This window comes from Triturus cristatus, chromosome 4_1 (genome assembly GCF_964204655.1).
Source record: "Triturus cristatus chromosome 4_1, aTriCri1.1, whole genome shotgun sequence".
In the NCBI taxonomy this organism is placed as follows: Eukaryota; Metazoa; Chordata; class Amphibia; order Caudata; family Salamandridae; genus Triturus; species Triturus cristatus.
Genome location: NC_140585.1, coordinates 329,621,960 through 329,636,572, shown reverse-complemented (window position 1 = coordinate 329,636,572; position 14,613 = coordinate 329,621,960). Strand labels below are relative to the sequence as shown.

At 45.0% G+C, this 14,613-nt stretch overlaps 2 protein-coding genes across 2 annotated transcripts in view; one reads left to right on the top strand and one right to left on the bottom strand.

The window, feature by feature from the left end:
• WASHC1 (WASH complex subunit 1) overlaps positions 1-14,613 on the bottom strand; it is a 621,626-nt gene that overhangs the window by 2,388 nt on the left and 604,625 nt on the right. The window contains exon 10 of the mRNA XM_085652301.1: positions 4,897-4,965. Coding sequence (XP_085508427.1) covers positions 4,897-4,965 — 69 coding nt within the window. The remainder of the gene's footprint in view (positions 1-4,896; positions 4,966-14,613) is intronic.
• DDX11 (DEAD/H-box helicase 11) overlaps positions 1-14,613 on the top strand; it is a 652,402-nt gene that overhangs the window by 567,842 nt on the left and 69,947 nt on the right. The gene's annotated exons all lie outside the window — the stretch shown is intronic.

Genomic DNA, 14,613 nt, shown 5'->3' with positions numbered 1-14,613 from the left:
CAACCAGCCTTTAGTGACTATGGGGATGATGATGACATATGATAGGAAATGACTTTTTCTATCTGGACCTGCAAGAGGCCAGTGGATTGGACACTTCCCCTGACATGGGACTGGATCCTCCCCATGTCCTTTAAAGGAAGTGACACTCATTTACTGTGGTTGTCAGACATGTAGCTCAAGTCCTGGACTTACAGTTACTGTTTATTGAGGTAAAAAATAAAACAATTTACTCGCTGTAATTTTACAGCCTGGACAGACCTAATCTGAGCCCTTCCTGATATTCAACGAAACCATGAATGACACTCATGGGTACCTGGGCTGAACCTTGTTCATGCCCACCAGTAAACATAAAGGTAATAGAATGCCACAGACCTTCCCTAGGTGACCTGCTTTCTTGGTGCTGCTCCATTGCTCCTAAGAGCCTGGTAGCTCAGGCTTCTGCTAGGAGGATTAGTTCTAACTCATTCCCTATCACCTCCCCAGACAGAGAGCTATGGACACATATGTCAGAGTCTTGACTGAACACTATCAACTGTTTAGGCAGTGCAGTCTGCAATGGGTGAGGCTCTGGTTCCACACATGGATCCGTGACTTCTCTGGTGACGATCGTGCATCACTTTTATATGTGGAGAGAAGGCTTATCCTGTGCTTCAAGGAAATCAGAGTTACAGAGTGCTCCCTAGATCTGTCCACATCCACAGAGCAGCATCCCCAACAGTTACTCCCCTTTCAAGGCATCACCAGGGCCCAGCAACATGCACCCCTGTTCTTTTAAAGTTAAGGTCAAGCATTCAGCATACAACATCCAGGCTCACAGGCAGAGCAAACCACCCAAATTTCCTGCCTCTTCACCAGCAGCTTTCAATCCTTTTTTGTCTTTAGGAGGCTGAGTCAGTAATTTTCTCCAAGAGTGGCACACCATAATACAGACAGGTGGGTCCTGCAGATAGTTTAACAGGTCTAGGTCATGCCATCCCTTTCTGACCTGCCGCATCTTCCACTCACAGAGTGGCTTTCAGAGGAGCATTTGTACATTTTCCCACAGGACATCCAGGCTCTTTTGGCAAAAGGAGCCACTGGGAGAGTCTTCGCCTCGTGAAATGAAAATTATTCCCACTATTTCCTAGTGCTGAAAATCAAAAATTGCCGACATCTCAATGTCTTCCTGCGGAATAACAGATTGAAGACGCTCATGCTGGCTCATGTGCCCAGGATGCAGGAGACTGGATGGCAATGTTGGACCTACAGGATGCCTATTTCTATATTTCCATCCTGTAGGCACATAAGTATTACTTGTGGTTCAAGGTGGTCAGACGCATTTTCAATTTGCTGTGCTTCCATTGGACCTCACCAGTGCCCCTCAAGTGTTCGTGGCGCTGATGGTGGCAAACGTAGCATCCTTCAAAGGTCCAGTTTACCAGTCTTACTCTACCTTGACGCTGATTGTAGAAGGTAGGATCACCGCAGTCCATAGTTGACCACCTCCATATGACAGAAAACCTCCTGGCATTGTTGGGCTGAACTGTCAATGTGCTGAAGTCACAGCTGATTTCTTTGCATAGACTTCCTTTTATTGAAGCCATCCTGGACACAGTGCGTTATTGGTCCTTCCTTCCAGTTCAGCGGGTCCAGAACATTCTGGCTATGAGCCGATGTTTCAGCCTCTTTCCTGGGTCTTAGTGAGAGTTACTCTGAGATTCTTGGCCTATTGGCCTCTTGCTTGTCGACTAAGGTAGATGGAACATGTGGAATTTGAAGTCTCAGTGTCAAAGCACCAAGGGAAGCGGTCAGATTCCATCCAGATTTCATAGGAGACTGCAGTGGTGGCTGCTCGACCAGTGACAGACACCTCTCCCTACCCACTTAGAGCTGACGGTGGGGACAGACACATCACTGCTGCGTTGGGAAGGTCATCTGCAAAAGGGGTAGATCAGAGGATTCTGGCCTCCGGTGCAGACCTGTCTCCCTTTCATCCTGTTGGAGGCCATTCGTTTGCTGTTGGAGGCCATTCGTTAGCTGTTGAAAGCCTATCTGTTGTACATCAAGTGGAAGCTTGTTTCAGTCCTCATAGACAACTCCACCACTGCGTGGTACTTAAACAAGCAGAGAGGGGTGGGGTCCTGGACCCTGCTCAAATACGCCCTGCATTTCTGGAACTAGCTGACTCCTCAGCATTTTCCTGCATACGTCTCACTAGGCAGAACCTTTAAACTCCATGGCAGATGAACTCAGTCGTCGACGCAGAGCGGATCACGAATGGCATACTCCCAGAGATGACACAGGGCCTCTTCCAGCATTGGGGTAAACCCTGGCTTGATTTCTTTGCCACCGCTAGAACATGTAATATTTTTGTGCTAGAGTTCTAAAGAATAGTCTCTCTCAGAGACTTATTCCGCCTAGAGGGGAACACAGGAATACTGTTGGTCTTTCCACCACAACGTCTGCTGCGAGTTCTAATTAAGAGGCTCTGGATTGGACCAAGAGAGCATCTGCCCTCCCATCAGGCTGCCACTTCGAGAGAACCTTTTTTCACAGCGGCAGGGTCTTGCACCTGGGCCTGTGCAATCTACCCCTCCAACATGGAGATTGAGCGACGGCGGTTGACTGTATTTGATCTCCCTACCGCAGAAGTGGATGTCATCCTTCCGAACAAGCATTCCTGTACAAAGTTGGTTTACACTGGTTGCTTGACAAGATTGTGGCTTGAGCAGCACCTGTAAGACTGACGCATGGCAGGCCAAACTATCCACTGGACTGCGGTTTGGCTGGTCTTTGGCCCAGCAATTACATACAGTTGACATTACTAGAGGTTATTTGTCTGCCCTATCAGCCTTTTTGCATTTACCAGACCTGCAGTCCTTATTCAGTCACGTGTTGGTATGCGATTTCTTAAAGGTTTAATTGATATGCTTCCTCCAAAATCCTTTGTGATGCCATAGTGGAATCTCAATTTGGTCCTCACCTTTCTTATGTGCATTCCTTTTGAGCTGATGCACAGTTGCCCTCAACATCTACTGACTCTGAAGTATGTCTTTCCCATTGTGATAACTTCAGCTCATTTGGGTAGTAAGCTCCAAGCTCCTTTCCTGACCCCTACACCACTTTCTTTCAAGACAACTAGTGCTGAAGACTAGAGTAGCCTTTCTACCAAAGCTTGCGATTCCCTTTCATGTCAGACAGACCATCACGCTTCCGATAATCTTTGCACCACCTCATTCCTTGAAAGAGGAGAGACTCCATTGTTTGGCCCCCAAAATAGCACCAAGTTTTTACATCAATCACACCAGGGACTACAAGGTAGACAATTCGCTCTTTCTGGGGTTATCTGTTACAAAGTAAGGCAAGGCAGTGCAGAAAAGGATTTTGTCCTGGTGGATAGTCCTGTGCATTAAGATCTGCTACACCCTGGGCAGGAAGCAACCTCTTGAAGGTTTGAGGGCCCCTTCTTTGGCATGCAGAGTGCCTATCCTGGATATTTGTCAGGCCGCTATTTGGGCTGAATCACTCCACAGACCCAATACAGGGGACGGTAATGCTTTGCTATCAATTCTAAAGGTGAGCAGTTTGTAGTTAGAATTAACCATCAGAAAAACAAGTTGCGTACCTTTGGTAACAGTCTTTCTGGTGGTTACTCTTATCGCAGATTCCTCACCACCCTCCATCCTCCCCGTTCTGCGGGATGGCCTCTTCACCATCTTAAAAGGTCCAAAATTAGAGATCTGCACACTGGCACTGTTAATTGGTTTCTGGGCTCTACTTCGGAAAGCACGGACGTGTCGAGATAGAAACTGACATCAAGCACTTGGAATACACTACATGCTGTTATTTTCAGGACAGAATGGGGTTGACACGGAGCACGCGATGCCACCTACCGGCATGCAGGAGCAATGCTGAAAAATGATCCAGCTACAGTCTGGTGCCTGGGGAGAATCTATGGTGAGGAATTTGCGGTTAGGTAGAGAATCCACCAGAAGGCGCATTACAGAGGGTAAGTAACTTGTTAATTTTATCTAGGTATAAAAGGTGAAAGAAAAGATCAGTATAACTTACCCTGTGCTTGGTTGATGACTGAATAATTTGCAATGGTGCAGGTCGATTAAATATTAATTATGCATGGGCACTAGATTCTATGAGGAAAAACTAATGTTGATCCAAAACTTGCTAGAAACAGCATTTTCTGAAGTAAAATTTAAGGCTTAGGTTATGGTATGTTTAGCGATGTCCACTTTGTAAGCATAGCTATGCATTTCTTACCTGTTGAATTTTTTCAGGTCTGATTCGATTTTCCATCGTGCAAATTAATAAGCACTTGGGAGTGTAATCAGCAGACTATAATAACAGCTGTCCATGAATGGTGACATCATCCCAATGAGCCACAATATAGTGACAACCTGAAGACTGATTTAGAGTATGTCAGATGACCACTCCCTTGGCAGAGAACCGTCTGCTACATTTTGATCTCTTCTCTAGGCAACGGGGATCTTACCTTCTGTGAATCCACAACGGTGGTGATTTCCCTCCACGGCACCACCATGCCTCGCCTAGGCAGGGAAATCTAGTGATGGTCGCCCGGCCCTCTATAGGGCAGAGCAAACATCATTTTGGCGTCATAGCTCAGTGGTTCACAGGCTGTCAGTTCAGAGGTTTCCAATGGCTACCAGCTAATTCTCTGGGGTCAGAAACCCAGCACTTCCCCCAACTAACTAGAGTGGTGGAACAGCAAGTTTGGCTGTGCTCTTGGCTGTGCTTTTGCTCTGCTAAACTTTAAATAACCCTTAGACATCCGGTTTAAATAGGGGAGGCTCTACCACCTTTAACAGAAGAAACGAAACTTTTATTTCCATATTGCAGAACTTGGGTATACATTGAAAAATGGATTAGCTGTGAATCCTCTACCTTTTCGCCTCAAGGCCAGTTTGTTGAAGAGATCTGACATCAAGTCTCCACCTCCACCTGTTGCTATCACTAAAACACGAAAAAAACAAGGAACAATTATAATAGCACAATCAGGCCATGAACAACTTAAACATTGTCATAAGAGCAAGTCGAGTAAGCTAACAGACCAGTATATAAAAAGCCAAAACTATTTCCAACTCCACAAAGCTGGCTGCCTTGTTATAAATATGAATGAGATGTATGGTAGATTTGCATAGCACTGCCTTGGGACACGAATGCAAGCCCAAGAACCAATGCCAGCATGGGACAATAAAGTCAGTGACTTCTGCCTGCAGTCAAATGTCCATTGAAAACAGCCTCCAACTTATTTGAAAAATGTGAATTATGGTAAATGTCTGGAAATGGTAAACTTGTGAACTACTTATTAGGAAATCCGACAGTTTGATGAGAGGACAGCCTACTTTTGTGAGCCATTTTTCATAATATAGAATAGTACCCCCATATAAGAGGATACGATCATATGAACCATGTTGTTACTACAACGAACCTGAATTGATACAAGTTACAGTTTTCATGCTGACATTGCAAAAGATGGTGGAAACTTCTCAAAGGTTCACCAAGAACCAGTCGAGCAACCAGCTTCTACCTTGCTTTTTGCTCCATCCATGCCTTCTGCACCACCATCTTGAGTGCCCATACTACCTCCACCACTTCACCTCCTGCAATGCTAGAGACACCTCCCGTGTAATTCCCTGCCGCTAGTCCCTGCCAATGCCTAAGGACATGGGGAAGCAAGATTTGTCAGCTTCCAACCAGCACGGTGTCTCAGAAAAAGAGGCCAAGCTCCCACATAGAGACTATAAAGGCAATGCAGAATGAGACTATTATACCTTACTCAAGGAAGGAGACCAATCCCCTGTTAGCCAGATTCCCCTCTGGATAACATAGCCAGTTGCCATCCTTTAATGGAAAGGACAGCTAAAATATTGAATCTCCATAAGAATGGTGTTAAAAGTGTAAAAGGAATCAGACTTCAAAGCAGGTAAGTCCAAGAACCTTTATTCTGACCATCCACTCTCGCATTTTCTGAACTAGAACACCAACATTCTAACATGAACTCCCATGGGGGATACCATGTGCTAGTAAGGGAGGGGGTGGTGGAACATACCAATATAGGAATATTACCTTACAGTAAGATTACAACACATCTCCCTATGTAGGGAAAATTACTCGATTCATTCATTTCAAGAAATGTTCACAATTCTATCATTACTCTATGTTTGTCCGTTTTCCAAGCGGACAACATTCTTACCTGTTTTGTCCACTCGTAGGGGAGCACCAAACTTGCTCGACCCTGGTTGCACATGAACAGGCTTCTTTACTACCACTGGAGTGTCAATTTTAAACTCCACATTTTTTGCACCATGTTTCACATCGTACCAAGTCTTTTATTTCTGTTGATGTAACTCTACTCTCTCCTTGCTCTGATTTAGATCAGGCGATACACTTTTACCACCTCCCAACCATCCAGGATTCATTTTGGTACTAGGTTCCCTCCCTCTCAAACACAAAAGGGGATACTCCAGTAAGCACATTAGGAGTGGTGTGATATGCCCATATAAATTCCCTTAGAGAGTCTTCAACATTGAATCCATTTGTGATAGATAGCTGAATGTGTTCCTTCACCATGCGATTCACCCTTTCCACTAAACCATTAGCTTTTGGACAATAGAGTGCAGTCTTTTCATGCCTTATGTTACGTTCTTCCAAGAATTCCTTAATTGTCTCAGAAACAAACTGCACACCATCATCTGTCACAAGTGTTGAAGGGATACCCTCATAGACAAAAATGTTCTTCAAGAAGGAGATGAGGTTGTTCGTTGTGGTGGATGACGTAAATTTGAAGTTGACCCAATGGGAGGTGTAATCAACAAGAACGAACATGAACCTCTTCTGAGGACCCAGAACCTCCATAGGGCCAATGATATCCATAGCCAACTTGGTCCACGGAATCATTGGCACACTGACAGGAGCCAAAGGAGCTTTGTGGAGAACTTTGCTTTTGTCACTTCTCGCACAACTGATACATTCTTTACCTTTTAACTCAATCATGGAATCCATTTTAGGAAACCAAAAGCAGCTTCGCACCCTGTTTTTAGTGAGGCTCCTGCCCAAATGTCCTTCATGGGCTATTTCAATTATTTTATTTCTCAAATCCATGGGTGGAATGATTTTATCACCACGATGTATGCGACCAGACATGAGAAATAGTTCAAGTCTCACCTCCCAAAAATCTCTAATAGTGTCAGGGACTCCCGAAATTTTCACAGGCCATCCTTTAATGATTCATTCTTTTAGAGTCTCCATGGCTCTATCTTCCTTCATGCCCTTGTCCCATTCAACATCCGTTATAGAGGATAAGTGCATTGAAAAGATGGGTACATCTAACACTTCCTCGCTATGATTGCCCTGGAGGGGTGATCTAGATAAGTAGTCAGCGATCACATTTTCTGGACCCGGTAGATACTCTACTTTAAAGCAGAAATTCTCTAGACCCAGCATCCATTTACATATCCGGGGAGACATATTCTGAGAATGTTTAGATGAAAACATGAAAGTTAATGGTTTGTGGTCTGTGTGTATAACAAATTTAGTTCCCCTCAAGAAATATTTTAAATGGTGCACAGCCCAAAAGCATGCCAACGCCTCCCTTTCAATAACTGAGTAATTGCGTTCTGATGCGCTATGACAATTTCTTCCCCATCCCCTTTTTGAGAAAGCATTGCTCCTAACCCTTTACTTGATGCGTCCGTCGTTAATATAGTTTTCCTGCTAGGATCAAACAGACCCAGAGCTGGAGACTCCAAAATGCAATGTTTTATCGTTTCAACCATTTCACTGTGTCTCTTTTCCCATTCAAATGTAGTGTTCTTCTTGAGGAGTTCACGTAAGCCATCGCACAGGTCAGCAACATTTCTTACAAACTTGGACATATATTCCACTAAACCAAGGAACGATTTAAGTTCCTCTTTGTTAGTTGGATGCGGCGCATCCTTGACTGCTTGGATTAAGCTGAACTTGGGCCTTAAACCTTCCTTGGAGATGGTATGCCCCAAATAATCAACTGACATGACTTTAATCTTGCACTTATCAAGTTGAACTGTTAACCCTGCATCTGAGAGTTTGTGACACACTGTATTGAGTGTCGCATCATGTTCTTCCTCCGTCGCCCCATACATAAGTATGTCGTCCTGGAAACAGAGGTTATTTTTGACATCCTTAAGGACATGTTGCATTATTTTTTTTAAAATGGACGCCGCTGAGGCAAGACCAAAGGGCATTCTTACAAACATAGGCCCCAAATGGTGAAGTGAATGCCATCAAAGGTCTTGACTCAGGCTGTAGTTCAACCTGATGATAGGCCATGGATAAATCAATAACCGGAAAAAAAACTAGCCTTACCCATAGTGCTTAACATCTCATTTATATTGGGGAGAGGAAATCTCTCTACCCAAATGTTTTCATTTAAGGAGCGGCGGTCCACACAAAAAGACTAATACCTTGTCCATTTCCCTTAGACACCAGAACTAATGGCACAAGCCATTCTGTAGCATCAATGGGTTGGATGACCCCTATTTCACACAACTTATCCAACTCCATTTTTAGCGTTTCTCTAAGGCGAAGAGGTACAGGGCGTGTTTTGTGTACCACCTGCTTAGCACCTTGCCTGACTTTGATTTTATGCTGAAAGTCTCTTAACTTGCCCAATTTATCAGTGAAAAGCCTCGGGAATGTATTCAGCAGGTGTTTGTTACTGTTGGGTACATCAACAAGAATGACTTGATTCTCATCATTGGGATCCAAAATAATCCCTAGTTCTCTCTGATGTTGCCACCCTAGAAGATTTGCCCCACTTTCAACTATATACACATTTCCTACCGTGGATCTCCCTTTAAAGTCTGTGACTGCTTATCATGCCAACCATAGGAATAGGATCTCTAGTATACCCTTCTGGTGAAATATCAGGATTACTTAACATCTCTTTGCAACGCCCAAGAGACTCCTCAAAATCTTTTATATTTATCAACGTGAATGGTGAACATGAATCAGCGTAAACTTCTAACGGTTTACTATCAAATAGGACAACACACTTTGGATAATTAGGTTTAGAACATGCATCACTATCTTTCAATTGGAAGACGAATTTTGCCTGTGGTTCTTCAGTTGTATTGATCACATTGACAGTATTACTCCCACCATCTCTACACACCCTTGCTAGGTGCCCTCTCCTATTACATTTTATACATAGGACACTACGCGCTGTACACAAAGGGTTGTTTGCAAGATGGTTGCTACTGCCACATCTAAAACATTTCAAACTATGCACCTCCTTGGTAGATTTGGCGATTGACACATCCTTATTGCTCCCTTTGTCAGACATTTTAAGTACTTAATTGTTATTTGCTTCTACTTGTACTGAGGCCACCACTTCTTCCTTAATCTTCATTTCTTTTACACACCTAGCAGTATGTTCAATAGATTGTGCAATCGAAATAGCATCCCTAAGAGTGGGATTTTTAGCTAGAAGTTTTTCTTGAACCCTGCTGTTGTTCGTGCATCTAACTAGTTGATCTCGTATGAGAGAGTCATTTAGATCCCCGAATTCACATAACTGAGTGAGTCCTCTTAAGGCAGCAATATAGTTATTAATAGATTAATTCTTCCCCTGCATTCTGCTGAAGAATTTATGGCGTTCCAGAACCACATTGACTTTGTCTCCAAAGTGTGTCTCTAGTTTCATAAGAGTAATATCATATACATCATACTCCTCCTCATCATCTACTTCAGGTAGGGTTTTGTACACTTTACGCCCATGTACGCCTAAATTATACAGTAGGATGTGTTGTTTCCACAAAGCTGAGAATTTCTCACCCCCCATAGCGATTAGATATGATTCAAATAATTTAGTCCAATCTTTCCAGTGGCTCTCTGGATCTCCACAGTCATTTAAAAAGGACGGTGGTTGGCTAATACCTGGAGTGCCCATTATATAAAACAAAAATGTATAATGTAAGAATCCTCAAGGTACAACGATTAAGAATGCTGCTGAAATATGTTTCACAATGGGGAACACCAAATTCACAGGCACAGATTATTGGAAAAGTTAAAAGTCATAGGCTACAGCAAGGACAGTTATCTGGACTCCCCACATCTTATCAATCTGAGGAAACCATGTGTGGAAGACTTTCCCTGTAGGCAACACAAAGGGGAAAACCCAGTTTGGAGGCACATGAACTGCCTCAGGTTACGTACTAGTTAAAGATTTACCAGCAGTACGTGACATACACACACACAAAAATGTAAACCTCACTTGAAGGCTGATGTCCCAAATTAATGTACCGCCAAGGCAATAAGTTGTAAGGAGGCTGAAATCCCCCAGGCAGGATTCTTGCCGCAGAGCTGAGAAGCCACAATGCTCGACTGACCCAGCTGATGGGAGACGCTGTGGTGAATCCTGAGAGGAAACAGCCCCCAAGCAGTTGGAGCGCTAGGCCTCGCCGCAGGAAGAAGATCACTTACTGAGGAGATTCTTTGAAGAACGGCCCTCGAGCGGCTGAGGTGCCAGGCCCGAAAGCAGGAAGAAAATCCCCCTCGAGGCGAATCAAGAGAATGACGGCCCACAAGCGGTTGGAGCGCCGGACTACACCCGGCAGGAAGCACAACTCCAGCGTCGCATACAACAGGCAGAAGGAAGCTCAACACTGGGGCTGACGGTGTCTGACTGGGAACGATCGACCTGTCCGATGAAGGCACAAGGATCAGCAATCCACTGCACCGCTACCCATATACATCGGTAGACCACCACACGGCTCGAGGATATGCACTCTGACAGCTAGCGAGGCAGGACAAAGGAGAACTTTAATGCGGTACCCACCACCACACTCGAAAGGACACTGATGTAGTGGAAATTCAGTCAGAACCCGGAACCGGTTCTCCTTATAAAGCACTCCCGTCCAATACAGACACTCCACACAGGATGCTCGCCAGTGGCGATCCTCAATGGCCCCATCTATGCAGCAGAAGCCTTGGAGATAAAGAGATATTTTGAAGCCTTGGAGATAAAATTCCACTCAAACTTGGGAGCTCACGCACCATAAGGTTCTTCTGACCTTCCGGAAAGTGGGAATACTTAATTAAAAGATCCTTGAACCTGTACTGTTTGTATTTGCGCAATACTGCCAACGGCCGACTCCAAAAATTCCAGCGTAAAGTACTCACTGAAAGTCCATTACCAGGAGAGAATACACAAAGGGGAGATGGTCAGCTGCCCCCTTCACAGCTCGTCGCCAGTGTTAAAAGTGTAAAAGGAATCAGACTTCAAAGCAGGTAAGTCCAAGAACCTTTATTCTGACCATCCACTCTCGCATTTTCTGAACTAGAACACCAACATTCTAACATGAACTCCCATGGGGGATAGATACCATGTGCTAGTAAGGGAGGGGGTGGTGGAACATACCAATATAGGAATATTACCTTACAGTAAGATTACAACAAAAGGCTTTGGTGGAACAACAATGATTTCTCCCTGATTCTAAAGAACAGTCACAAGTTGATTCCGCTACTAGACTTTGTTTGGTCAGATGGACTTTGAAGGATTAAAACATTGGCTAGAATACAGCAGTAGTAGCAAATTTGCAAAAGTAGCACAATGCCCAGAATTAGCCTTAGTCTCTTTTACAGATCACTCGCAACCAGATTTGGTCCTTGTGTCAGTGGCTCAACATAGGTCAAAGAACCAGGTCATACCATTGTCAGCACCACCGGTCAGGGAAATCAGATGGATAGACGATTTGGGCTGAAAGGTTAGTTCCATGGCATCAACCTGAATCAAAGTTGGAATGCACTAGCAATTTTGGGGCACTAAGACTGTGAGATGTGGCATGAAATATTGACACTGATCTACCTCATCCTTTAAGACAAGAGGGAAGCCACCAGAGCAATAGGTAAAGAGGGTGCAAATAGGTCCACAGCAATCAGAGGCAGCAATGGATTTGTCCAACATAGGCTTCTGCCCACTTACAGGAGCAGTGGTCCTAAGTGGGCAAAGATGTAAAGCCTCCAACCCAGACGTTCAAGGCAAGATCTTAGACATACCTTTGACTCTCTTGCATTGTTTGGGAAGCACATAGACAATGCCCTGCCAAACATCAGAACTGATATGGATATTCCGAAGTCCCTTGGTGCTTTTGAATCTGTCCAAGCTACTTCTAGTTTTTGTGGCTCTAAAAGGTCTCATGCCAACAGTTGAGGTTTCAACCAATATGGAAGTCAAGGGCCATCTTATTACCCCAGGCCAAGACAGCAGGAGCAAAGGGTATAGCAGAGCTTCCAAATGAAGAAAGTGTGCCACTCAGTCGTTCTCCCAGGACAACCCAAAGAGACCACAACACTTTGCAGCAGGCCCCTTCCCACCACCATCTACAGCTCATCAGGGCAGGACTAAAAGGTGGTGGGGCGTATTTACCTTGCAGGACGATGAAACCTGGAGCAGTCGGAGTCTTCCCGGTTGCGGTCCCGTTTCCCAAAGCGAAGATTGATGCAGTCAGTCCGACTCGGTCAGAGTGTCCAGACAGTTGAAGATGATGCAGAGTTGAATCGGAATTGAATCCCACAACAAATCTAAAGACACCCCACACTCAGGTTAGCCCTTAAGTACCCTCAGGAAAGGGTTGTGATTCATTCAGGGGTCCCTCCCAAAGGAGGGGCTGGGCAGTGGGAAGGATACTCCCATGTCCTTTGGCCAGTTTCGGGCCAGAGTGGGAGCCAATGGCTCCCTGGGCTGGTTTGAACTGGAGTGTGCAAAGAGGGCACCAAATGTGCCCCTCAAGCAGTCTCAGTGGCACTGGCAAGTGCCCCCACCCTCTCCCAATACACTAAAACCTGTCTGGGAGGTGGTCACACCTCCCTGTGACAGGATACCTATTGTTCTACCTTCCCGTGCTCGAGCTTGGCTCAACTTCTGGAAGACTGGTACCAGGAGCACTGAGGGCCCTACCAAAGGAGCTTTACAGTGCATAGAAGGAGCTTTACAGCGCATGGAATCATACCCCCATGCTGTCTACGGTGTGGGGGTATGATACCAAACATGACAGGGTTTGTTACAGCCAGTTTAGAGAGGATCATTCCGTAATGACGCATGGCCACTCTATATGTCTTAATGGCTATTGCACTTACAACCCAGGAAAATGGACTCTGAAGGTTGTAGGGGTGCCCTGCTCATGCAGCGGCACCCTCACATTTAGGACCCAGCACCCCGCCTTCAGGATTGAGAGGCCTGCTTTAGGGGTGACTTATATGTTGTAAGTGTAGTTACCTCAGATATAGAGACACCTATCTCTGTTGTAAGTGGTGCTCACAGCTCACACAGGCTTGCAATGGTAGGCCTGTAGTCACAATTTGAGTGGTCTCTCATGGGTGGCATAATACATGCTGCGCCCATGGGGAGACCCCTGGTGAACCTAAGCCCTGGGTACCTTAGGACCATATACTAGGGACTTACAAGGGTAAAACAGTAGGCAATCTGGAGTGTACCCAAGTACTCACCATGTCCAATTTAGGGAGGAAGTACAGAGACTGGGGTCCTGGCTAGCAGGATCCCAGTCAGACTAGTTAGGCAAGAAAACATAATGACACTAGCAAAACAAAGTGGGGGCGACCATGAAAGCAGATCCTACTTTCCTACAATTACCATTTTATTTTTGGTCACCCAGTCCTGAACGGAGCGTCAGGGCTGGTCTGCTGCTGAGTGGCGTCAGCAGCAGAGACAGCAGGGCACTTTCAGTTTAAAGCGTGCATGTCTTTTTGGCTGGCCGTCTTGTGACGGCCAGCCATACATGTGCACTTTAAACCTCTCTAACCCAGTGCTCTTCTGAGTGCTGATAACTCCTACCAATCCTGGCACTGCTCTCATGCTGACAACTGCAGCATGTTTAAGTTCGGACTAGCTGTATCTGTCTAACAAGCCTGTTTTTTCCAAAAAGTCACAATAAAGGTACATATTATACACAGGCGTTAAATAAGCCATCTCCATCCATTGGTCTGCTCAGATGTCATTAACAATTTGTTACCAAGCAGCATAAAATTCATGGGCAGTAGGTCAGCCCACTTCATTCATTGACTCGCTTCAGTGTGGGGGATGGCATTCTGCCTGATCACATGGTCAGAACAAGCTGAACAGGAGAACCTGAGTTCCAGGGATGCTGTCTGTAGGCTGCTGGACCACTACTTTTTACGTCTCAGCCTACCATACAGCGCAGCTAAGTGGTATGCGAAAGACATCTTGGGGAGTTTCAGAAAGTTGACCTGGGAATGCATTCCTCCCATCACTTGCCATTGGCTTTGTGACTCCCGTTTTCATGTTTCCTTTTTGCTTGCTTTAATTGCATTAGGATGTCTAGGTTCAGTTTTTCCCGCCCGATGAGAAAGCTGTGTTCACTGTATTCTTCAACAAACTTGCTCGTCACATTTGCTGGGCATTCAAAGGCTGAGGTCAATTGTCAAGCTGTGTTTTCACAGGAGCCTGGTTATTTTGCTTTTGGTTGACTTCAAAGTGAAAGCGTTCATAGGAAAAAGGAATTCAGCACACTTTCTCCATGGAGCTTGCTTGTGCCCTTTTTTATTAACTTATTTTAGACATAGCCTTCTCAACAGATATCT